The sequence below is a fragment of the Urocitellus parryii genome, chromosome 5 (assembly GCF_045843805.1).
Source record: "Urocitellus parryii isolate mUroPar1 chromosome 5, mUroPar1.hap1, whole genome shotgun sequence".
NCBI lineage: Eukaryota > Metazoa > Chordata > Mammalia > Rodentia > Sciuridae > Urocitellus > Urocitellus parryii.
Window position 1 is genome coordinate 133,292,315 of NC_135535.1, and position 26,203 is coordinate 133,318,517.

Sequence of the window (26,203 nt, forward strand, 5' to 3'; positions counted from 1 at the left end):
ATTTTCAAGTATTTTCTCCCATACCATGGGTTATCTTTTCAGTCTCCTTAATCCTCTGATGCACAAAAGTTTTTAGTTTTAGTGAAGTCCAATTTATCTATTTCTTTTTTGATTATTGTTGCTTCTAGTGTCATATTTAAGAATCTATTACCAAAACTAAGGTCATGTAGATTTTCCCCTTGCATTTTCTCCTAAGAATTTTATAATTTTGCATCCTATGGTTAGGTATACTATAGCTGGAATGTGTCCCCCACAAAGTTCATATGAGAGAAAGTCCCAAAATTATTACTTTTGGGAGGTAACCAGGATTGGATGAGATCATGAGGGTCTCCTATGTACTGCTATGAACATTGGCATACAAATATCTGTTTGGGTCTCCTCTGACGGCTTTATAAGAAGAGCTAGCACTTTTGCTCTGTTTCAACATATGATCCCCATTATGTTATGGTGCAGTGAGAAGACCTTCAACAGATCAACTGGTCAGATACTGGGGCCATGCTTAGACTTCTCAGCCTCTATAACTATGAGTCAAATAGACCTTATATTCTCATTCTCAGATATTTTGTTACAGTGATAGAAAATAAAATAGGATACACTTTTAATTCATTTTGGGTTAATTTTTTGTTTATGGTGTAAGGGTCCAATTTCATTCCTTTGTATATGGATATATGTTTTTTTCATCACCACTGTTGAAGAAGGGACTTGTTCTTTCGCTACTGAGTATTTTAGGCCCCCTGGTTGATGGCCAGGATCATAAAGGTGATGGTATATTTATGGTCTTCAAATTCTATTTCACTTGTCTCTCTCTCTCTCTGTCCTCATGTCAGTACTACACTGTTTCGGTTACTGTGCTTTGATCAATTTTGAAATCAGTAGCATGGAACTTCCACCTCTTTTCTTCAAAACTTTGTGAAATATCTGTTTCCTTTTCAAGATTGATTTGACTCTTCAGGGTTTCTTGAGATTTTATTTGGATTTTAGGATGAGTTTTTCCATTTTTGTAGAGAGTGCCATTGTATGGTTGATAGAGATTGCGTTGAAACTATGTATTACTTTGGGTAGCATTGTCATCTTAATATTATTAAGTCTTTTGACCCACATACATGGGTATGTTTTTATGTACTTCATCAGTGTTTCCTAGTCCTCAGTGTATCAGTCTTGTGCCTCCTTGGTTGAATTTTCTTCTAAATATTCTATTCTCTTCATTGCCATTTTGATGAAATTTTAAAGGTGTTTCTTTTTGGATCGTTCATGGCTAGTGTGTAGAAATACAGTTGATATTGCATCCTGCAACTTTGCTGACTTAATTTACTAACTTTAACAGTTCACAAAAGTTATTCTTCCAATGTTTTAGAAATTAGATGACACATCATCTACAGAAGAGACACTTTCATATCTTGCTTTCTGGTTTGGGTGCCTCTTTTTTCTTGCCTACTGGCCCTGGCTATAACGTCCAGTGCTGTCGTGAATAGAAGTGGCAAGAACACCATATTTGCTCTGCTCCTGATCTTAGGAAAAGAGCGCTTAGCCTTTCACCTTTAATTTTGGGTTTTTCAAATATACCACAGTAGTATTTTGAGTCTCATTGAAGTTTTTTGCTAAATCACTTGAGATGATTGTGTGGTTTGTTGTACTATTTAACCACTTTCTTTGCACTCATAATCCTTAAACACCACTAATTAGAATCAAAGACTGCAGCCTGTGTATGCTATGTCATTAATATGAATTCATACTAAGACAAAAACATGTTAGTAAGCTTTGCATTCTGACTTCATGGTGAGAAACTCAAGGCTGGAGGCTGCATCTTCCATCACATCCACAGTGCCTCACACACGATCATACTCAATAGATGTTTTATGGATGAAAAAATAAGTGCTTCCAAACAATGCAACTTATTATGTTTTCTTACGAAAGAAAATAATCTGTTAGAATACTGCTTCAGTCAGTGCTTTTGCTTTGCATAGTTGTTTTCTGTAGTTTTTCTCTCTTCTCCCAGGGATGGAATCCCTTTCAGTGTATCTACATATTCACCTTCTCAGTGAAAAATTAGCCTAGCATAGAGCTTTTGGCAAGTCAGTTTTAAACATATTATGCAGCTAATTAATAAAGTATTTGTTTTTAAGAATTTATATAAAATTTTTCTTTGCAATATTCATTTTCAGATAGACAAAAGTTATCTGAAATATTTATTTTAGAGGTAATGGATGACTTGCTGAAATTTTAGAATGAATTAAAAATTCTTGATGCTCAAACTTGAAAATAATTTATTTTTTGCCCTGAATAAATTCAATTCTATGCTGTGTTTTTTTTTTCTCTTTTTAATGTGGTGCTCAGGATTGAACCCAGGGCCTTGTGTATACCAGACAAGCACTCCACCACTGAGCCACATCCCCAGCCCTTGCCCTTGCCCCTGAATAAATTCAAAATGAATGAGTGTCCTTTCTACAAGCTTTATAGCCGTCCCAAAAGATTCCAGTACTGAAGTAATAGATGCTAAGAAGCAGCATATTTCCCTATGCATGAAAATGTATCTGGCAATTTGGTATAGAATTATACAAATACATACTTTATGTAATGTAACATACTGATTAAATAAATATGCATGAATTTTGTTTTTGTCATTTAGACATTTTATCAAATAAACTCCTGTACCCACAAACGAATCTATGCATTGAACAAATATTGAGATGAAACGCTTGTTGTAGAAGTATGTGATATACCAGATGGAGAATAAAGAACCTTCCATCCTGAGCATCTGAGTCATTGAAATTCCAATCGCAGAACTGTTTGGAAATGTTTGGGACTCCCGGCTCAGAATACCTCCAATTTTAAACATGTTAGTTTGTTTTATGCTAGTGCCTAATATAGTAACTTAGCTCTTTCTGCAGCAACATAGCTAAACAGGTTACAGAGAAACAGGAATTGTGACTGTGGGTGTGGGCTTCCCTTTAAAACTGTATCTAGAAGTAACAGATGGAAGACATATACACAAATAGTGAATTTGAGAAACCAAACAGGAAAACAGTTGAACTTCTATTCTCAGTTGATAATACCCTTTGGAATAGAGAATTCCGAAATTTTCCAATTAGCTGCAGACTCAAATTACAGCGAACATTGCAAAATTCTATCAAAGTGACTTACATAATCAAAAGGCCTGATTCTGATGAGTCCTTTGTTTGTCAAGGCATTAATTAAGGTTTAGGAGAAAATATGTTGTGGTCGTCTCACTTGACATTTAATGTCAAGATTAATGATGCCACACATGGACTGAGATGGTATGAAAAGATTACCTACAAAATAAGGGTTTCTGAAGGTGAAGGGAGCAGGATAACCTTGCAAGCAGGCCTGAAATGACTCAAAAGTAAGAAAAGGAGACTAGTTGGGTGTTTATTATAGTTAGGGAGCGGGCCAACCAGTGCTAAGATGACTGCCCCATGTTTAGCCAGATTTGCTGACTCTCGGGTCCTGTTCTTCATCAGGGGTGTCTGGGTGAAGGGATAAAAAGCACAACTTTCCAGTAAACACCATCATGTTCGAGATTTTGTGCTGACCATAAAGTGTAGAAATCCCTCTTGTTGTTCACTCTATTAATCCCAAGAAATCTCAGGTTTAAGTTAAGGGGTCCATGAAAGGCATAACTTCTCAAACATCTCCTCAACTGACAAGGGAGCTGAGGACAGAAGAGGCCATGCCCTCCCGCAGCAGATTAGATACTCAAGAGGAGCCAGATTTAGCTGTAGGGTTTTTTTTTTTTTTTTGGAGTGGTTGAGCAAGGAGGCTTTGTTAGCTGTGTTGAGCTTTGCGGGGTGAGGCTTTCAAGACTCACATAAGCGTATGGAGGGCCATAGGCTTAGGCCTGTGAGAATCTCTGTCCTCAGGAGCATTTAATATGAAGCCAGCAGTTGGCACTCTAATGATGGGTAGCATCAGGCTAAGGAGGGTAGTTTCGTGGGTCAGAAACCCATGAATATTATGGGTGCACTGCAGATTCCAGAAGATATGAGCAGGGAGTGTGTGTGTGTGTGGGGGGTGTTGCAAAAGCCACCACTGTGAAGGATTTTCTGGGGAAAGGACAGGGAAACTAATGTGGGTGGCCTATTGCCATTTAAACAGATTCTGGAGACCTTTGTGGTAGGGAGTCCAGTTAAAGATGGGACAAGTGTGATAAATAGAATTAAGAGAAAAATTTTTTAAATGAGGAAAAAAATATTGCCTTCAAACCCCCAAAAGGCCTAAAAGAAGTTGTCTATTTTTTTATATTTTGGGTGCTGGGGAAATCAATTGCTCATCTGCAACCTCACGCCCCTCCCTATGGGTTCAGGTTGGTACTGAAAGTTCCAAGTGTTGTCTTACCACTAGATTAGTTCCCCTGGGTGCCAACTCCCCATCCTGAGGTTATATAGACCCACCCAAGAGTCCCTTCAGTAGAACAAAAGATACTTCTATCACCCAGAATATTTCAAGGAATTTAGGAGCTCAGTTTCAGACTCTCTCATCACTCAGGAAATCACAAAACTATTAGGAGCTTTATATATTGAACCAAGAGTCAAAGAACAAATATCAAAACAAAAGATTTTCTTAATGCTCTATCTATAAGAATGTTAGTCTATGTTAGGGTCAGAAACCTAAATAGATTTCTTATTATATCACAACATTACAGGGTTTATTTGAGGGGGGACAACAGAAGCATAGGTAATAGCAGCATCAAAAGTATTTTGTAGAGTTCTAAGTTGCTATCCACTTTTAGAAGTGTGAATCTCTGCATGCTCCATAGTAAGTGCTCCACATCCAGTAGACTCATATATTACACAGAGCATCTGTGTACTCCCTGAGTGTGGTGGCCAATGCCTGGCTGACACACCGCAGGGTAAAGAGTTGTTACCCAGAGCCTAGTATCAGTGTATTCTGGACCCAAGACACATGAGTCAATCTGAAGCACACTGTTAGATCTGGGCCAAGACACACAACCCAGGACCATTTTAAAGAGGTTCCTGATACCATACTGCCATATGTCAATAATCAGCTCTGGATTTAGGTCAGTTCAATCTATAGTTGTACTTGGTAGGACTCAGCAAATGTAGCACCAGTCAGAACAGTTCTAAGTACATTCTTGCCAGCAAGCCACAGGGCCAGTTAGCAATCCAAAGCTAGTGAAGCCAGACCCCCAGTGGTGGCGACTATTCCTAGATATCCTGCTCACTGTGCCAATGATTGCTGTCATCTGGCAGAGCTGAATTGGACCCTCATGCAAGATTTAGTTTGAATGCCAAGACTGATGAGTAATGGCCATAGAAGAGCAGTGGGGATAAATGTCTCTTCTCTAAACAGGTCTTGTATAATTGATTTCAATCCTTGAAGACCTCATTTTAATTTATATTAGAATGTATTAACTATTTTAACTGGAGAGTAAGGTGGACCCTCCCTTGCTCACCAAGTAAATATGAAAAGTGTATTAGTACATAATCAGGCTTTCTGAGAGCATAACACAGGCTCTGAAAATGGCAGGCTTTATTGTGGTGAGGGATGATGGCCAGTGAAGGCTCCCCAGCTTGGACTGAGTCTTGTGTAGTTTCAACTTCCCATTACAGCCCCCAAAAGGAACACCCTGGCTTTAATGATCAGCTTTCCCAGAGGGAAGAGTGAGACTGGTGGAGCCTAAAAGTTGCCAACAGTCAAACATTAAAATGGATTTGGACCCTTAAAAAAATATTTACTAATCTAGCTACTCTTTGCAATGAATTAAAATAGTTTTATGCCTGAGGAATCTCATTCTAGTTTTTGTCCATAATTGCTCTCTGCTAACCACATATTTTCTTCTAAAACTTCCTTTTCTTCATTATATATATATATATATATATATATATATATATATATGTATATATAAATATTATATATATGCATATATATAAATATATATAACTATTATATATATGTATATATAATAAAGCCTGCCATTTCATATATATACACAGACACACAGACACACAGACACACACATATATATATATATATATATATATATATATATATATATATGAAAAAGGTGCTGGGGAAATCAATTGCTCATCTGCAATATATATGAAAAAGGTGAACTCTTTGCTTCTAAATAGGCATCTCAAAGTTTTATCTTGCTCTAAACACAACTCTTGTTATCCTTCTTAAACCTGTTCCTATTCCAGACTTCCCCATTTCATTAAATGAAACTATCACTCTTCCATCCATTTGGTCAAGGCAAAAACTCTGGTTATACCACAAGAATTGGATCCTATTAGAGTAAGTTTCGCTCCATGTAGGTGTTAATATGTCAAAATACACTCTACTGTCATGTGTACCTAAAAAGAACAAATAAAAAATTTTAAAAATCTCAGTTGTAAACTTTACTGCTTTTCTTTATTTAATGTTACACATCCAAGCCAGCGCCTAATCCTATATTTACTTCTTCTAAATTTATCTAATCCACTCCAAACCAGTCACAGTTCTTCATAGCCACTGTCATCCGCCCTAATCTAAGCCATTGCATTACACATCTAACTGATTTTCTTTTCTATTTATATTCTCTGAAAAGCAGGGTCAGGGTAATCTGTCAGATGTTCATCAGATGACTGGGCAAAATCTATTCAATTGCTTCCCATATAATAAAATCCCAAATCTTCACAGTGATGACATACAAGTTCTGATGTGACTGGACCTCTGCTGACTACTTTTCCACTGTCTTTATCCTCATCTTTGTTTTCAACTTTGTCTTCCTATCCAGAAGGAGATTTACCAAGCTTCATGTTATTTAAAGTCTACACATTAAGAAAGCTTAGGGGAAAAGACCATGAAGACCAATGGAAGACCCAGAGACAAACTGACATACAGAATTTCATCTGATACTAGACAAAAGTACCAAAATACACGTTGGAGAAAAGATAGCCATTTTAACAATGTTGCTGGGAAAACTGGATATCCATATGTAGAAGAATAAAATTTGATAAAAGTCAAAGTGGATCAAAGGCCTAGGAATTAGACCAGAAACTCTGCAACTGCTACAAGAAAATGTAGGCCCAATACTTCAGCATATTGGCACAGGAATTGACTCTTAAAACCAAAACTCAATAAGTGGGATGGCATCAAATTAAAAAGCTTCTGTATAGCAAAGAATACAAGAGCATGAAGAGAGAGCCTACAGAATGGAAGAAGATCTTTGCCACCTGTTCCTAAGCTAGGGCATTTATATCCATATATATATATATATATATATATATATATATATATATATATATATATATTTGTTCCTATTCCATATATATCTCCAAATATTTAAAGAACTTAAGAAACTTAAAAATCACCACAAATAACTCAATTAATAAATGAAATAAACAGATACTTCTCCACTGAATAAATACAAATATCAACAAATACATTTTAAAAAAATTGACATCTCTAGCAATCAGGGAAATGCAAATCAAAACTACCTTGTAACAGAGAGACATCATTACTCTAGGTACATGTATGATTGTATGAATGGTGTGACTCTATTTCATGTATAACCAGAGAAGTGAAAATTCTTCTCCATTTGTGTACAATGAAGAGCTTTCTACTATCATGTATAACTGATTAGACATAATAATAATAATAATAAAACAACTACACTGAGATTTCATCTCACTCCAGTCAGAATAGTAATTATCAAGAACACATAATAATAAATGTTGGTGAGTATGTAGAGAAAAAGGCACACTCACACATTTTTGGTGGGACTACATATTAGTATAACTACTCTGGAAAGCAGTATGGAGATTCCTCAAAAAACTGTATGACCCACTATATGACCCAGTTATCCCAATCCTTGGTATATATCCCAAAGATCTAAAATCAGTATATTATAGTAATGCAGCCACATCAATATTTATAGCAACACAATTCACAATAGCCAAGCTATGAAATCAACCTAGGTGATGGTCAACAGATGAGTGGATAAGAAAATGTGGTATATATTCACAATGGAGTATTATTCAGTCATAAAGAAGAATGAAATTATGACAGATTAACCTTGGGGAGCTTGTCCTTAGAAAGGCTGGGTGGCTCATTGGATGAATAGGCACTGGGGGTGGGGGGATCCTGTCCAGGGATCATGGTGACTCTCTAGATGTGGGAGAGTTGCTGTTCATCTGTGAGTGGGGTGAATGAAAGCTGTCCTGTTGGATTCTGGTCTGTGTGTTCTGTCTAGCATTGGAGGAAAGTATCTGAGCACCCATTACCAACTAGACAAGCAGATCAACTGCCTGTGTACCATCTCTCCGGTGTGGGTACTGTATCAGCTGTGTGGTTTGTCCTTGGCTACCATGAATCTGCTGAACTCGATCCTGTGGCTGACTCTGGACAATATGAACTGGTGGGACTACAAATTTGACACATTTTTACAACCTTACCTAACCTGCAGCCGTCCGAGTGTGGTCTGACTCTCATGAGGCCATATGTGAAGATCTGCTGGAACTGGGCTGTGGTCATGCAGCTGGTGGTCTAGCTGTGTCTCTGGACCTGGACAGCCATGAGCGACTGAGCCAGGGTAAGAGTACTCCAGGGATTAGCAGGAAGCACAGACTGGTGCCACTCTTCCTCATCTGTTATTGGTGAATTCACAATGGTCTCCTGAAATGGCATCTACGAGAAAGTTTAACTGATCCAATTTTGTAATTAACGTGGTGTTAACATCCACCTGTAAGATGTGACACTGGTTTTCCTCTGAGAGATCCTGGGATAGTACTGAGCATAGGAGCTTCTCACTGCTTATCATCAAATCTCCATAAAAATCTCTTTCACTGTAAATTTTGGACTTTTGCCTTTTCCCAAGGCTAGGACTGTGGGCCATGTTGACATCACTGCTGCTGGTGCCACAGTCTTGTCCTGCTGTCACAGTCCAGGGAAACAGATAAGTGACCCTGGTACTCATGATTCATCAGAGAACATGGAGGTCAGGCCAGGGCAAAACAAGCTGGCAGCCGGGTCATCTCTCTCATGTCTTGTATCACACACTTTCTTGCTCATTGTACTCTTAATACACAGACATTTTTTTTTCTATTTTTCAAAACAACAGAGTTTTCCTCCACTCTCTTCAGAGTTGAATATTTCTCAACATTCAAATTTTATCCCTAAGACTATCAACTCAGAGGCCTTCTGGAACATTCTACAAAAATTATAATTTCCCTCCCAGTAGTTCACCTATCTCCATGTTCACCTATATCCAGTTTCACCCTATATCCATGGTTGTTATCTTCAGAGAACTTTGGATAGTCTGAAATTACTTAATGTTAACTTTTTGACCTCTTCTCCACACCCACCCCCCCTTTGCCATGGTGGAATCTCCTTGAAACTGGGACCTTGTTTGAATTCCTTGGATTATTGTCATAACTCGAGACAATAAAAACACATTGCAAAAGGGTACAGAATGAAAATCTGACCTTCAAGCTGGTCGAAATCATGCTTTATGGGTGCCAGGGCTCCTGATTAGAAACCGACAATGGTTGCAGATGCGGGTGCCTGAGCTTAGCTGGGGAATACAGTGAGAGGGAATCTTCCGAGAGGCAACTTGGACTCCAGGGCTCTTCTTGAACTGTGTGAAGAGCAAGATTCTTCCTACCCAATTCCCTTTCCTTTTCTTTCTCCTTCCACAGGAGGAACAAGTCCGAGGTTGTTCCCCAGCTTCTTTGGCAATCTTTACTCCTGATAAATCTCTTGCACCCTTCATCCCATTTTAGCCTTCACTTTTTGATGTCCCCAGACTAATGCAGTACTGTATTCTATATAAAATAATTAACTTTTTTCATTCAATAAAGATATGATTGAAGAACTACCAAGTTGTAAACACTAGGCATTTAAGAACTAAGACATGGTGCAGTCTTCAGAGGACTTAGGGTCATTTAGAGCACAAAAGTATAAGTGGATATGTGTAATACAATGTAGTCATTACAGTGTTATAAAACATTCTGCATGAAGTGAAAGACCTTGGGAAGTGTGAGTTTACCCAACACAAGATGACACCGAAGCAAAGTCTTCAAGTTGTGGAGTGTAAAGAATGAAGAAGGGAGAATGGAGAATTGGGTGGGGTAAAGGGTAACAGACCCTCCTTAGTGTGCTGTAATTTTACTTTGTAACTTACGAGGATTTAAGTTTGCTAGGCTAGCATAACAAAGTGCCACAAACAACCCTTCTTTGTTTTCTCACACATCTAGAGGCTGGAAGTCTGAGATCAGAATGTAACTAGGATCTGCTCCTTTATTTTTTGGCACTGGTTATTGAACTCAGGGTTGTTTAACCACTGAACCACATCCCCAGCCCTTTTTATTCTTAATTTTGAGACAGGGTCTCACTAAGTTGCTTAAAGCTTCGCTAAGTTGCTGAGGCTGGTTTGAACTTGCAATCTTCCTGCCTCGGCCTCCTGAGCTGCTGGGATTACACATGAGTGTCACTTGCCTGTATGGACTGTTTCCTTTTGAAGGCTATAAGGGAAAAACTGCCATGCCTGTTACCTAGCTCCAAGGTGATTTGCTGGCCATTTCTGGTGTTTCTTGATATGTAGAAACCTCACCCCAATTTCTACCTTCATTTTCATATTGTATTCTTTCTGTGTTCATGTCTCTGTCTGAATATTCCCTTTTTAGAAGGTCACCAATCATATTAGATTAGCACCCACACCAGAGACTGCATTTTAACTTGGTCACATCTCTAAAGACCCCATCTCCAAATACAGTCACATTCTGAGGTCCTGCATGTTAGAACGTCAACATGCAAATTTGGGGAGTTTTATAATTCAAACCATCACAGAGAGGGAGGGTATGAAATCAGAGGAATGAAATGCCCAGCATTGCATTTTGGTGAAATCATTCTAGAATTTTTAGCTGAAGACAGATATTTAAGGCAGTTTCTCTCTCTCTCAGCCATGGCTGCTTATTAGAATTATCTGGGCAGCTTTCAAAATAAAACAATGGCCAGACTCTACTTTTGGATATTTTTACTTCTTAATTGTCCAAGGATGGCAATTATATATATATATATGTATATATATATATATATATATATATATATATATATATATATATATATATATATATCCATCCTAGGACAATTATATTTATAAAATTTTTAAATAAATCTTCTCAAGTAATTATACTTTGTGGCTATACTTAGGCCTAGAGGGGTAATGCCTGAACCAGGAGGCCAATTAGAAGACTGATTTCACAGGAAAGAGAAAAGAAGGCTATGAAACAAGCATCTGCAAGAGGAAAGAAGAGAGTCAGAAACAGATGGTCCCTAGAAGCAGGAAGCAAATTGACACAACTTGATGACCCACTGAATGGTGGGTGTGAATAGGGAAGAGCATCAGGGCATATACCATTGTCACCTGGAGATACTGAAGACAAAAAAAAAAGTTTGTTCCATTAAATCAACTGAATTTTTTGAGAAAATACTTGTTATTTTGAGAGCATTGTCTATCTGGATGCAGTTGTAAGATATAATGTAGAGAGATCCCACACACCCTTGCCCAGTTTCTCTCAATGGTCACATCTTGTAAACCTACATGGAACAATATCTTAACCAGCATGTTGACTGAGGCAGCTGGGGTTCAGAAAAGTTCATCACCACGGGGATGGATCTGAGTTTGAGGTGCCTGTAGATAGTGTTCAAGCAAGACTCGTTTAGGTGACACCGATAAGCAATGTTCCATACCTGGTTTTGATCACTCTACTTTACCATATATCTGCCAAAAGTAAGATCCACCCTGCTGTGAGCCTCAATATACACACACATGGACTTGGAAGACTTGTTTCCATTAAGGATTTTAAACAAAGCACATCTAGCAGGGTGTTGGAGATACACATAAGTAGCCTTTCCACCTACAGAGCAAGTTCCCCTACAGGAAATATTTATGGACACACACACTCACACACACACACATTTTCACACCCACAGATGGCTGCATATATATGCTACAATCGTGTACATGCATAGATGCAACTTTTATTAAAAAAATATTGTGAGTGGCTACTCTGCAAACCCTGACCTTTGGATAGAGTGACAATTCTGACTTTTAAAGGGTGTGCTTTTATTTTAACTACAACCAAAAAGAGAGATTAAAAACAGCTGGAACATGTGTCTATTTTCACCTCTTCCATCTGGAACTTTGTTTTTGGATATCACAGATGTTTCCCAAACAAACCTCTGCCGAACAAAATGATAAATGTGGAAGAGTCATGTGCACATGCGCGGTTCTCTTTTTGTTTGAAGAGCTTGCAGAATCCAAAGCATTGGTGTGTTTTTTCAAACATCAAGCTAAGCCTTTGAATGGCATAGATAAAGTTTGATTTTGATGAGTGATGTGATATTTTATGTGTTAGACTGGTCACTGTTGTTAACTACAAGGCTGGCTCTATTTACCTGGGAAGTAAAGTGAGGTCATTTATAAATATTAATATTTGATATACAACAAATGGACACCTGAAATAATGTGCCAATCAGTCTTTCAAGTTTCTGATGGTACTTTAATCTCACGTGTATCCTTTTCCTTAAATTTCCCTGTTGAAACAAACTACCGTAGCTAGATGCTTCTTGTTCTGATATCCTCACTCTTCCCTAATGTGGTATACTTTTGAACCAGGACATTCCTGATAACAATTCTAGGTTAATCTGTTAAAACTGTTTTGATAACATTGGTCCCACTGTGTAACCTTAATTATATAGGCAGTTTTCAGCAGGAGTTAAGAGCCCTGGTTTCGAATCAGTCAGCCTGTGTTTCAAATTCTAGAACTGTTTCAGGTAGTGGCAAGAAAACATGGATGAAAAATGGAAAGAGAATAAAACTTGGCAACCAGTTAATGAAAACAGAAAAAAAAAATAGTATGGCACATGATAGCTATCTTAGATTACTGAGTGAATTACCCAAGAAAGAGAATCCAGGAAAAGAGGGGTTTGGCTGAAAGAGGAGGAAATCATTATTTTGGATTTTGCCTATGACATCTAGATGATCATGTTTATTCCATCCTCATTGAGAGCCAGAGAAAGACAGTAAAGGAAAAGATAAAGATTTTGGAAACAATAGAAAATTATGATTGCTATGTTCATCCAACATAATCACTAAACATAAATTAACTTGATTACTATAAGTATATATCTATATCTATATCTTTACACACACACACACACACACAGAAAGAGAGAAAGAGAGATGCCTGGGGTATAGCATTATTAAAATCCCAATTCTACTGGAAAATACAGCAATCAAATTAAAGTGTGTTCCATAAAAATGACAGAAAAACACATTTAACAAAAGGTTAAATAAAAATCATGGTATCACTTACCTTGAACTTTTGGCTCAGTCTAAGACAATTGAGAATTTATGACTCCTTGGCTATCTCAGCAGCTGTTTCTCACAAAAACTAGAGATATAGATGTGGGATTCCTGGTTAAGTGATATTTATTGGACTAGGAAAAGTACGGAGGCTGGGAGAGATCATGGCTACTCTTTGGCTCTATGTTTAGGAAGATCTTTTGTTTTGTGACCAAGCACACATTTTGGGGGGGGATAAGTGAGAAAGGAGAGGGTCACCTGTCTACCCAGCTAGATTACCCCAGGGCAGTTGAAGGGGGTGAGAGATGGAGTCAGATTGCCCTCACATTCCTATAAGAGAAGATGTTTTTCACAGTTCTGGACCATATCCACTCAACATAAAACAGAATCTGATAACAATTATGGGCTGCTAGTGCACAGTGAGAAGTCAAATACCAAAACTGGTACTTGCCAAGTTTTTCTTTGTGTTTTAACCACATGATCCATATTCTTCATTAGGCTATCCTTCATCTGTCTGAACATCAGGCTGTTGTCAGTTTATAAAACTTAACCATTCTTAGTCCAGACACACTCACACATGCTTCTGTAATGTCATAACAGAATGGAGATTTTTGTATTTCACATATTTACAGAAAATGCTAATTGAGAAACAAAAAACAAAACTGAAGCTTCCTAAGATTGTTTTCAAGAACTACAGGAACATTCACTATTGCAATAGTGAAGAACAGTAAGTTTTTATTTTGAGGGAAAATTTTTATTTAACCTTTTTGACAGATTTGACAGAGGTGCATGGCTAGTTTTATGGATAGGGTGCACATGCTCTCTGTCACATTGAAGGAAACATCCTGTTGTGTTGAGTTGATTTTTTTCACTGAATAGTCCACTAGAAGTTATCATTACATCAACACGAATTATCTTTCATTTGTCTTGTTTTATTTTAGTGACTTTGAGGAACTTTTTCATACTGATTAGTTATTTCGCATTTCTTATTTTGTGAATTATTCTGTTTCTCCTTTTTGCTCCTTCTATATGGAAAGTTCTACTGTTTTGGGCCACATATTTAAAAAGCTCTTCAGGCCTAGGAATGCAGCTCAAGCTAGAGCACTTGACTATCATATACAAGGCACTGGGTTCTATCCCCAGGAACAAACATGCCTGCACACACACACATACACATACACACATACTCACATGCACAGAGCTTTTTGTATTTCTATTCCTAACACAAGTTGTTTGGATTTTTTTTCAATTTTAAAGAGTATTAGAATATGAAGGTAAAAGAAAATAATTTGAAAATTAGATTAATTTAAATTGTAAATATATTTGTAAAAGCATATTGTTTTGAAAAAAAAAATGACAAACTGTACCAAATACATTATCAGCAATTATATCATCGGTGTGTAAGAAGGTTATGTTTTTATTTTTGTATGTCTAGTTATTTGTTTATTTTTGTATGTTTCAATGATGAACATTATTATTTTAAAACGTATCTAAGTTTAAGAGAAAGAATCCCATGTGTTTTAAAATTTCAATTGAGTATGCATGTGTGTGTGTGTGTGTGTGTGAATGTGTGCACACGTGTGCGCATGTGCATGCCTCTTGATGATGAGTATAAATTCCAAGAAATGTGTTGTGAGGTGAGCTCACCATTGTGTGAACATCACATAGTGTACTCACACACACAAAGACAACTGTGATGTCACTAGGTGATGTAATTTTATAAAACCACTATTAATCCTATAAACAGTCTATGGTTGACTCAAATGACATTATGTAGCATATTATATATATATATATATATATATATATATATATATATATACTTATAAAGTATACATATATGTATATATATACATTATGTAACGTATTTATATATATATATATATATATATATATATATATATATATATACTTATAAAGATATAAGTAAATATAAGTGTATTATGTATGTATGTGCATTATTTATGTTTGTTCTATTTTTCTTCTTGGGATTTTTCTACATATATATTTTTCCATATGTGTTTGGTTTGGTACCAACCTGTATTATACAGTGTTTAAGATATTTTTCATTTGTGATCTTTCAACATTGCTCTGAACCAAAGGGAGGCAGAACATGGTGGGGAAAGAGCCCCGCAAAGGAAAGCTGCTCTGCTCACTGCAGGCTCAAGAAGCAGAGTGAGGTAGAGTGGCCGCAGGGAAGATGTATGTGTGCCTCCCAGTGACCTACCTCCTCCAACCCCTCTCCACCTGACTAAGGTTACCACCAGTTAGTCCATTCAAATTAAGACAAACAGATCAGGTTACAGCTCTCATGATTTAATCATTTACAGGAGCTTTTGGGGGACACCCCATATCCAAACCATAACACGTGCAATAGATAGCATTATAATCATGGTTGGAGAATCAACTAGATTGTGGGAAACAGCAATAATAAGTATCTAATCCTGAACATCTTGAGTTCTGAAAGAAAGACATTAATGTTTTCACTAGAAAAGTCCTCATGATATGTTTAAGCAATGGATGCAACTGTTTAGTTCCAGAATTTTGCTTTCTAGCCTTCCAAAATATTCTGGGAACTTCAGAATATCCTCTTGTATTAAAGTAGCTCCATATTTACAACAAGGAGCATTGTTCAATAACTTGTAATTTACACATATTTTCTGTCTTAAGTATCATATTAATTTTAAATATCTTCCTGCCTAGTGTGTTTTTATTCAAATATGCTGTTTTTTCTCCTTTAATCATCCATAGAATACTTTTCTTAATGTCACATAATCAATAAATGCTGTATTTCCATACTAAATGTGAATATAAATCTGCTTATGATTTTTCCAAAAGAGGAATGCCCAGAAAAAGAATTAAGTTGATATATTTAATATTTTTTGAATGCTTTTCTTGACTTTCTTTCTTTTTTTTTTTACAAATTTTGCCAATATTTTCTTCATTATAATCCTTCTAGACATCATAAAATGTGGGTCTGCAAGTATTCAAAGGGCAGTGTGGCTGCAGTAGAGGAAGGGACGTTTATGAAATGCAATTAGGGAAAAAGGGATGTATCACATCAAGTGAGTTAACTAAGTCATAATGAGAAATGGAGTTTTTCAAACATGGTGAAAAATCTTAGCATGATATTAAAGAGGAAACTGAGATAATCTTAACTACTTCTAAAAATCATCATTCTTACTGCTGATTGCAGAGTGCCATCAGAAGGTTCTTGCTGGAATCTATAGAGACTAGAGAGGATACTGACTTGAATTTGGTTAACAGTGAATTTAGAAAGATTTGAAAGATCAGGGAGATGTTTTGGAGAGAGATGCTAGATCTTATATACAGAACATGAGATTTGAGGTAAAGTCAATTCACAGTGATAAATAGATTTTGACTTGGACAAAATGGTGGGGAAATTAAATAATGATTAGATGTATAGACTGGGGAGAGAAATCCAGGATTCTATTTGAATGGATATCTGGAATCTAAGGCTGGAGACAAGACGTGGATTCATTATTGACCTTGATTGAAGCCTTGGAATTGGGTGAGGTCACCTGGGGATACCTGTTGAGAAAGAGGGTGACAATAGGTCCCTGGGGCAACCCAATATTTAGAGTTCAAACACAGAAGAGGGCTGAGCCAGAACACTAAAGAAGTTGCCTACCTTGGGCAAAAGTTTCTGTATTTATTGACTTTCAGGATGTCTTTTAGAATTTTTTTTATTCAAATATTTTGTGTTTTGCCCTTATTTCTTTTTTTCTATTGGTTTGTCTATGACATTTAAATTGAACTGTGAGAATTTCCCATAAGTCAATGACGTGTTTGTTGTAATGATTGGATTCCACCCCCACATCTTTCTTTAATTGGTTTCACTTATATTTTCTTTTTTCTCCTTTTTTTTTTGGTAGACAAACCTATTGATCTTTGGCTGTACATTGCTTTTTCTTTCTTTTTTATTTAGATGTTGTTCTTGTTCATCAGAATCTAATACATATTGACCAATATATTTCTCTCTGTTTTTATAGATCAGTTAAAACATTTTCAACTTTTACTTCTTTAACTCATCTGGAAAGTATTTTGGTAACTGTGCAGACATTTGGTAGAAGTGGCATGAATCTTGATTAAGCAATCCCGCTGCCAGCTTCTCCCCACTGAGAAGTTTTCCCTCATTCAGTATCCCCAGCCCAGCCTTATGCCTACTTGGGGTTTTGGAAGCAGTGATCAGACAAGGATGTTCCTGCCTAAGTCAACGATTTCCATTTGGAGCAGTTTTGGGAGATAGGTGTTTTTGTTTGTTCATTTGATTGATTGTTTTTTTAGTGGTTAAGCAATAATTTATCTCTGTTAAGTTATTTTGTCATATTAGTTTCCCAAATATTCTGTTTGAATGTTACTTGTAATTAATTGCAGAAATCTAATTGAGCCATGGTCTTCAAAAAAGGTCTCACTTCCATGCACACTTTCCTGTTTTTCTTCCAAATAGTTTCAAGCCTGAATGCTATTTCTCTTTTATTTCAGTTTAAGAGATTTGGGTTCAGCATATATATAGGATATGATGGTCTGAGATAGCAAGCCTGTTCACATTTCTTCCAAATTTGCTCTGCAAAACTGCCCACCCCACTCCACCCAACTGTTCCAATTGGATGGGATTTGTAATAAGTAGACATCACTATTTTTTTTTTTAGTAGCTAAGAAGAGGTGTTTTATAGAGGGAATCTGGCATTGCTAAAACCAAATGCTTAGATCCTTTCATTTCTTTATCAACACGCCAACTTTAGGGGCATCAGGGAATTTAACAACTTCAAATCTTCTGAAAACATGTGGCAGTCATTTGTTCTGTCTGTCAAAAATGTCTAGCTCTCCTGGGCACGTAGAAGTATTGCAATTCTTTGCTACCCTGAAACTAGGCGTGGTCATCTGATTTGCACTGATAGGTGAGATGTTGAGTTGATATGATATGTGTCATTTCTGGGTGGAAGCTTCAAGCATCATTCACTACCAATCCTGACTCAACAACTCGCCAGTTCTAAATAGCAGAGGTGTTAAAGAGAAGGGTCAAAGTGAAAGAGAATAATAAACATATTTCTCAAATGAGAAATAAACCTTTGCTGCTTTAAATCACTTAGCTCAAGGGATGACTTATTATCAGAGCTTAACACACCTTCTTCTGTGTTGGTATCTTAAAGCAGGTTACGATGGAAACAACATGATTTGACAACTTACTTTTAAAAAGGATTGCATGTTGCTTTTAGGGACACTCAGATATAATACAATAAAAATAATTAGGAAATCAGATAGGGACATCCCCGAGGGAAGTCTGCAGTATGGGAAAAGAACTTCATCCTTACGATATTCTCATAATTGTTGCATTGTCGGACGCAGGGGCAAAGCTGGAATATTATGGCAAAGTATAGATCAAGAAATGGAGAGAAAGTATCCATGAAAAGCCCCTTCACTATATGATAATGATAAAACTTGAAAAAAAAAAAAAAGCATGGAGCCAAAATGCAAACAATCAAAAGGCCTAGTGACCTTCTGGATTGTGGGCCTTTTCACTGACTTTGCCTGGGACAATGATAAGTCCTTTCAGTTTGGCCTCGTTAGCACTATATTCAGTTTAGAAGCATTTTCTGTGATTTGCTTCTCTGGCTATTGTTTTGATCACAATTTTTAGGAGCTATGTAATTTTTAGCTCCCGTCATTTCCATCTACCCTCACATTTTATCAGATTCATCTTCATTTCTTTCATTTCTTTTCCCTGCATTCAGAGAGGAGTTATGCAGAACTTGTAAAATTCTCTCTATGTGTATATGTGTATGTTTTACACATATATGTGATTATATATTCAACTGCCCTAAGAAAATATGCATGTAATATGAATATGTATGTGAATAATCATTAGATCCCTTTTTTATTCCTAATATTATTTGTGCATTCTTTTTACTGTTCCTTAAAAAAGTCCTTCCAGATTTGACTTCATTAGTCATTTCAAATTTAAAAAACCTAGGTTTTATTGCTCCTCTTTATTGTAATTTTTTTTCTATTTCATTAATTCCATACTTATTTTTCTTCATTTACCATCTTTTATTTTGTTGCTTGTTATAAGTTCTTGACTGAATTTTTTAATGTTATTACCTTGCCCAGCATCACTGGCTGTTTTTATAATAAATATCTCCATATAATAATTTTAATAGTTAACATGTATTCTTAGTTAATATTTTTTATTATTTTGCTTTTATATTTTTATACTTTCGATGAAATTCCTTCAAGCTAGATGTTTAACTATGAATGTATATATTGTCACAGGAAACTATGTTTGGAGTTGGATTTATTTGTAGTGTATGTGGACATCTAGGAGAGTAAATTAGTTGTTTGCATTAGCTTTTGCCAGAGTCATCAATAGAGGGAATTAAATTATTGTTTATTGTGATGGTAAGCCAAGTCAATTTCATTATTTTAAGTGGTACTTACAATGCTTTTAAGTCCTCAGTCATTTCTTATCTTAAGGCCTTAGATGGAACACGTGCTAGTTCCTTTTCTTTGTAAATGCTTACAAAAGTGAAGGACAGCTGCATAAGAAATCAGCTTTGAAATGTCTGGTTCATAATTATAATTGCATTTCTTAATAGCTAGATAAAAATTAATTTCACCTTTAGATAAATATAAGCACATCAAAATTTTCCCAGTCATCTCATGTTTCGTCCACAATAAGAATTTTATCTGATTTTTCTAAAGACATTTTTTTTAGAAATGATAGCTGAGTCCAGTAAATAACATTTTCCCTCAGTAACACTTGATACTTTAAAAAGGAACCAGCCAGTTTTTCTCCAGTCCTGGATGGAGAGAAGCCACAGCTGACATCACATGTGAAATTTGAAATTTGCCTTTCTACCAATGTCATCATCAGATGCCATGTTCTCCTACCCAATTTGTACTCCATTTTACAATATCATGATGAATATCCATAGCACTTAATTCCATGGTATCTTGTGAATGTGCCAACAGGGTTGAGCATGTGACAGTTGCTTAGAAATAGTGTTTATTAGACACTACAGTTCGCCTAACAATACACCAGATTGTGAATCAATTTAAATGATGATTTGCTGAATTAATAAGCATATTTCAATAGAAGTCCACACATTTCCCAGATGGAATACATTCACCATTAGAAACTTGTAAGAACACAGATTTATATTATGATAAAATGAACGTGTTAAAACAAACATTACAAAATTTTATACACTTTTTCAGGCTCCTGTTATGTCCATGAATTGTGGTAAGTGCTTTCTATGCACAATCTCATTTAACATGCACAGATTATGTAAACTGAATTCTTCTTTTACATGAAATAACTGAGTCTCTAAAAGGACAAATAAATTTCCCAAGGTAATAGAGCAGTACATAGCAGAACTGAAATTTTAAGACTGCTTCTAAAACTGGTGCATTTGTTCACAGAAACACACCATCTAGTTTGCCAAGCATTTGACAAATTTCTATTATAAATTACATCTAATATCTTTTATTTACATAGAACTTAAGTACTTTTGTGGATATACTGATCCTATCCCAAACCAGATATAAAGGCTAATGCCATTATTTTAATTTTCATCGTTTTAGGAGCTGGAGGCTACAGTTTCCTGCAGGATTATATATTCAACTTCCATAATAAAAATATAAATAAATATAAATTCTTTCTTCCTTTGAGCAGAAAGAATCCTAAGCACAGGGTCCTATCTGGTGTGGCAGATCTCAATGCTGGCAATTGCTAAACTTGCATCAATACTTCCATTCTCCCCTGCTCACAGAACCCCTGGGAGGAGATTCCTTACTTTTAGCAATAGAAGTAGACACTACCCTCCACCAGGGGATGAGTCAGGAGCAGTGTCAACAATTCTTATAGCTTCTTTTCCCTTAGGGAGTGGTTGGAGCCATCTCAGGTGTGCTGCACAGGGCTTCTAGAAAACTGCTAGCTTTCCCAATGTGGGCATGCCTTTTTAAGATGCTGTGTTCATATTATAGGTGTCAAGATGAAAGACAAAATGCAAAGAGCTGCTGAATGGAGGGGCAAAGGAATAGCTTAAAGCCATTGGATAGAATCATTCAATCTTTCTCAGCTCCAGTTACCTAGTAAGTTGGTCCAACATGGTAGTACTCGATTGTGTTAAGATACAGACAGCATGTACATGGTTTAGGGACATACACACACTAGTATATTTAAAATTACATGGTGTATATTTGGGGGAGGGCAGTACTAGGGATTGAACTCGGGGGCACTTGACCACTGAGCCACATTCTCAGCCCTATTTTGTATTTTATTTAGAGACAGGGTCTCACTGAGTTGCTTAGTGCCTCGCTTTTGCTGAGGCTGGCTTTGAACTTCGGAGACTGAGGCAGGTGGATAACTAGTTAATGATAAGAGTAATTATCCCCTCCACTCTTCCTCCTGCCTGAGTCTCTCAAGTCCTGAGATCACAGGTGTGTGACAACAAGCCCGACTTACATGGTGTATATTTTATAAATTTAATTAAATTCAATATTTATTGTTCTCTCATATTTCATACAAAATGCCATTTATAGGTTTAATTTGTATTTTTTCATGTATCACAAACAAAAAAAAAAGTAAAATTTAGCAGGATTTTCCTCCTAGTAGAAAACTAGGATTAAAAGCTAAATTTTGTGTTTATTCATCTTGCTTGGAATTTTCTAAATATGTCTCTCAATGGCCTCAATAAATAGAATTTATGCTACTTTTTCACACATAATAGCTTAATTCTGTTTGCTGACATTCAAGCCAATGCAGTTTTCATTTATTTCCTTCCTTATGTACCAAACTTGGCCCCCTCTGCCTAGGGAGGCCAGGCAGCAAAAGGAGTGGGATATTGACTATACAGTGAGTTTAAAAAAATCGAATTCTTTTTAAGATATAGGAAATAGAAATTGGAATAAAAAGGAAAAAAATTTTAATATGCTGTTAACTCTTTAAATTTAATATTTTTATATCATTAACCCCATGGCTTTATTCAGAAGTGGCAGACAGTGTCATTAGGTTTACAGGCTTTCTTCCAACCTTTTGACACAGAGGATTTCTAACAACCAGGCACCATGCATGGGGAAAATGTTCCAGTGGTCTCTCTTATAAAGAAAAGCCCAAAATATAACAACCACGGGTAATACAGGAAATTATTTAGAACAGAGATGATATGAAATACTAATTATCATCTCCACTTTCCTAATAGAGAAAAGGGCTTGATTTCAGACCTCCAAAAAATGTTTATTTTGCCAAATATAAAAATGAGACTCTTTCTAGGCAGAGCAATGACTGCAGTTTCTTCAGGGACACCATCCTGGTGGTCTTCTCTATCCCACTGCATTTTGCATCTAAGTTAGAATGACAGCCCATGGAAAATGTTTTCCATTTTCAAGGAGAAAGGATTATTTTAATCTGCATACAAAATGTAATACCATAATTTCATTAACATCTAAGTATTTCTTAGCCACTAATGGTAATGGATATAATGCTCCTTAACCAGTGTTAAATACAGAAAATGCTGCTGGCAGATAAAACCCCCCAAAAGGAGTAAGAAAATATAAGAATCTAATCCATTTATATGAGGAAAAATGACCTGGGGCAGTAATGTTATTTTCTATTAAGGTAATCTTGGAAGTGGATGGAAACCAGTTAGACAATAATTTAATAGAAGCACAACACAGAACTCACAAATGAACCAACTTATTCCCACACTCCAGAATAGTCAAATGGTGTCTTAAGCTTGTATTTGACCTGAGAAAGTGATTTCCAGAGGCTGGGATATGATAATCTTATAAAGACTACTTCAAAGTTTATTGAGAAGAACTTTCCAAAGCAAATATAAAGGACACAGCTCCTTTTCAGCAATTACAATTCTTTTTTTAGAAAACTATCATCTTAACTTCTACATTTGTAGTATACATATAAAAGAGACCAAATAAGTTTAAGAAAACTTCTTCTTAAGTTTATCTGTGCTCCATAATAAGTAACCATTCAGATCCCAGGAGAGACAGCCTTCAAATAGATGTTTTATATATTGACATTTTTATATTACTATATATCTACATTAATCCTGGTCTTACCAAAAAAACAAATGTGTTCTCATAAATTTGATATTAAAAAATCTCATACATCCATTTATGAAATTTTGATGTTGCTGTCGTTGAGGTTCAATGGTCCTTCTAGATCTGTGGTCTAAACAAAAGCTATTCAAACCTGGACTGTCACTTCTCTGCATCACAGCCCAGTTTCTGCATTTGCAGCTCTGCCTGAGGGAGAAGCAGCAGCCAGAAGAACTGAGAAGTAAAGTAAAAAAGAAAACAGTCAAATTCTAGCTAGAAGAATATTAAGCATTGCTCTAGATGTGTATTCAGATTGACCCACAAGTCCCTAGATATTCCAATGTGAGTCTTCATCATGAGGGAAATAAAGCTTTCTCTTAGACATTTATGTATGTATTGCCACAATTTAATGACACACGAGTTGTTTTTTTTTTTTTTAATTCATGAATGGTGTATTTCTGGAATTTCTTATTTTTATTTTTTTAACTTATTTTATTGATTTTAATGTTTTTTAATACACAACAACAGTGGAATGCATTACAATCCTTATTACACATCTAGAGCACAATTTCCATTTTGTATAAATGCCACATTTTTTTTTATCCAGTCATCCACTGAAGGACATCTAGGTTGGCTCCACAGTTTAGCTATTGTGAATTGTGCTGCTATAAACATTGATGTGGCTGTGTCCCTGTAATATGCTGTTTTTAAGTCCTTTGGGTATAGTCCGAGAAGAGGAATAGCTGGGTCAAATGATGGTTCTATTCCCAGATTTCCAAGGAATCTCCATACTGCTTTCCAAATTGGCTGCACCAATTTGCAGTCCCACCAGCAATGTATGAGTGTACTTTTTTCCCTATGGCACACTAGTTTTAACATGCATTTAATGATGGATTTTTGAAATAAAAAGAAGCATATTAACCCACCAAAAAGTTTCTACTAATTTTAATGACTACATTCCATCTCTCTTAGTAACTAAAAGCCTTCTTCGAGATCAGAGTGTTCTATCACTTGGATCTTAAGCCCAAAGACTCATATTTTTGAAGCCTGGTCCCCAGATTGGTACCATGGGAAAGAGGTAGAACCTTTGGAAGATGGGACCTAGTCAGAGATCTTGGATGATCGAGGGCATGTCCTCCAAGGGATTCTGGAACCACAGCCTCTTCCTTTCTTTCCTCCTTTGGCCATGAGGTGAGTAGTTCTGCTGCATTACATGCTTCTGTCATGAAACCCTGCTTTACCCCAGGCCCAAAGCAATGAGGCCAATAGACCGCAGCCTGGAACCTCTGAAACCATGAGCAACATAAATATTTTCTCTTCAGAAACTGATTCTCTCAAGTATTTTTTACAAAATGAAAAGCTAACAGTGTGAAAAGTTGAATATTAACCTGCTTCACATCCAAAGAACAAAGATTCTTCTGAATAACTTGCATGGTTAGCAGTTACACCCAGTCACAAAGTTGCATTCTGCTCTATGGATTATCTTTGCTCATGATCTTAACCTCTTGGGTATATAAACACTGGGATTTTCTTCAACTTCCTATGGTTAGACTCAGGATTTTACTTTTTCCTTGAGTGCATTATGGATCTCTGGAAATTGAATAATTTCCATAAACCTAAGTAGTAAGCTTTTGAGGTAGAAATATTTGGTGTTTGTTGGGCAGTTCATAGATGCACATATTTTGCCACATCAATCTTTTCTATTTGCCTGAAAGTACTATTATAGATTTGGTACTTTCGTTTTTTAAAATTATTCAATCTCATAAGCATAAACACATTTTTTTTATCCTACACAATTCAAATAATGCAGAAATTTGTGTAGTAAAATGTTCTATTTCTACATCGTTTCCACTAGTCTAACTTTCTTCTCTATATTCTTGGGGTTTCTATTGTTTGTCTTTGCTACTTCTCCCACTGGCATATTATATTAGATTTTTGCATATACATTAATGTCTTATGTCTGTTAAATCCTAGGATAATATTATTAAAAGACCCCTTAAGCTACAACCATGGATCCACACTTAAGTTTACATTGTGTATTATTAACACCTGGGAGGTAAAACAAAATTTCCACAATCACCAACAATGAAAACCACATGACACGTGATCCCCCTGCTTGCTGGGTGGCAAGTTTCTTCTAAGTGCAAGGATAAGACATTTCACGATTTCTTAAAAATGTTAACGTGAGCAACTGGGTTGCTGTTTTGTTGAGGCTGTTTTGGAATTGAGAAGACTAAAGGTATATACCACGCCCTCATAGGTGACACTATCATCCTTTTACAATTTAAATTAAAAAAATTTTTTTTTGAAAGTTGAGCAGTTCATGCAAGATCCCAAAGTAAGTGCCAGGCACTGGATTTGAACTATGCTCTCCTCTAACTACAAATTCCATTTTCTTTCTGCTGTATGAGGCTACTTTGAGCAGTCACAAAAGAGTCCCATGTTTTCATCTTTATATGATTCTTTGTCTTACTTCCACTCCATTTTGGAAAAGATCAATACTTCTTTCCTAGGTTTTGATTGCTGATTCATTTTCCCAGATTAAATAAGCCTGATGACTGCCCTCACACGTTCATTTTTCATTTGTTTGGAATAAATTCCTTTCCCACATGTTCTCTTGAATATGCACTCATTTAATCATTGTCCAAACAGGAGCTGGGTTCTTCCACAGAAATAAACATAACAGTTTTCTCTCAGGGACCTCACAGTGACCTCCTAAATGGTCCAAAATAAAGATGGGCAGGGTGCTAAATGCCCCGTAATTATCTAACTAAACCTGGTAATTACAGAGTACTTACC

The 26,203-nt window shown here is 36.2% G+C and overlaps 1 protein-coding gene across 1 annotated transcript in view; it reads left to right on the forward strand.

Moving 5' to 3' along the window:
- The window catches only part of LOC144255055 (netrin receptor DCC-like), a 235,181-nt gene that overhangs the window by 17,629 nt on the left and 191,349 nt on the right, over nucleotides 1-26,203 (forward strand). The window contains 2 exon segments of the mRNA XM_077799094.1: nucleotides 8,426-8,589; nucleotides 8,837-8,956. Coding sequence (XP_077655220.1) covers nucleotides 8,426-8,589; nucleotides 8,837-8,956 — 284 coding nt within the window.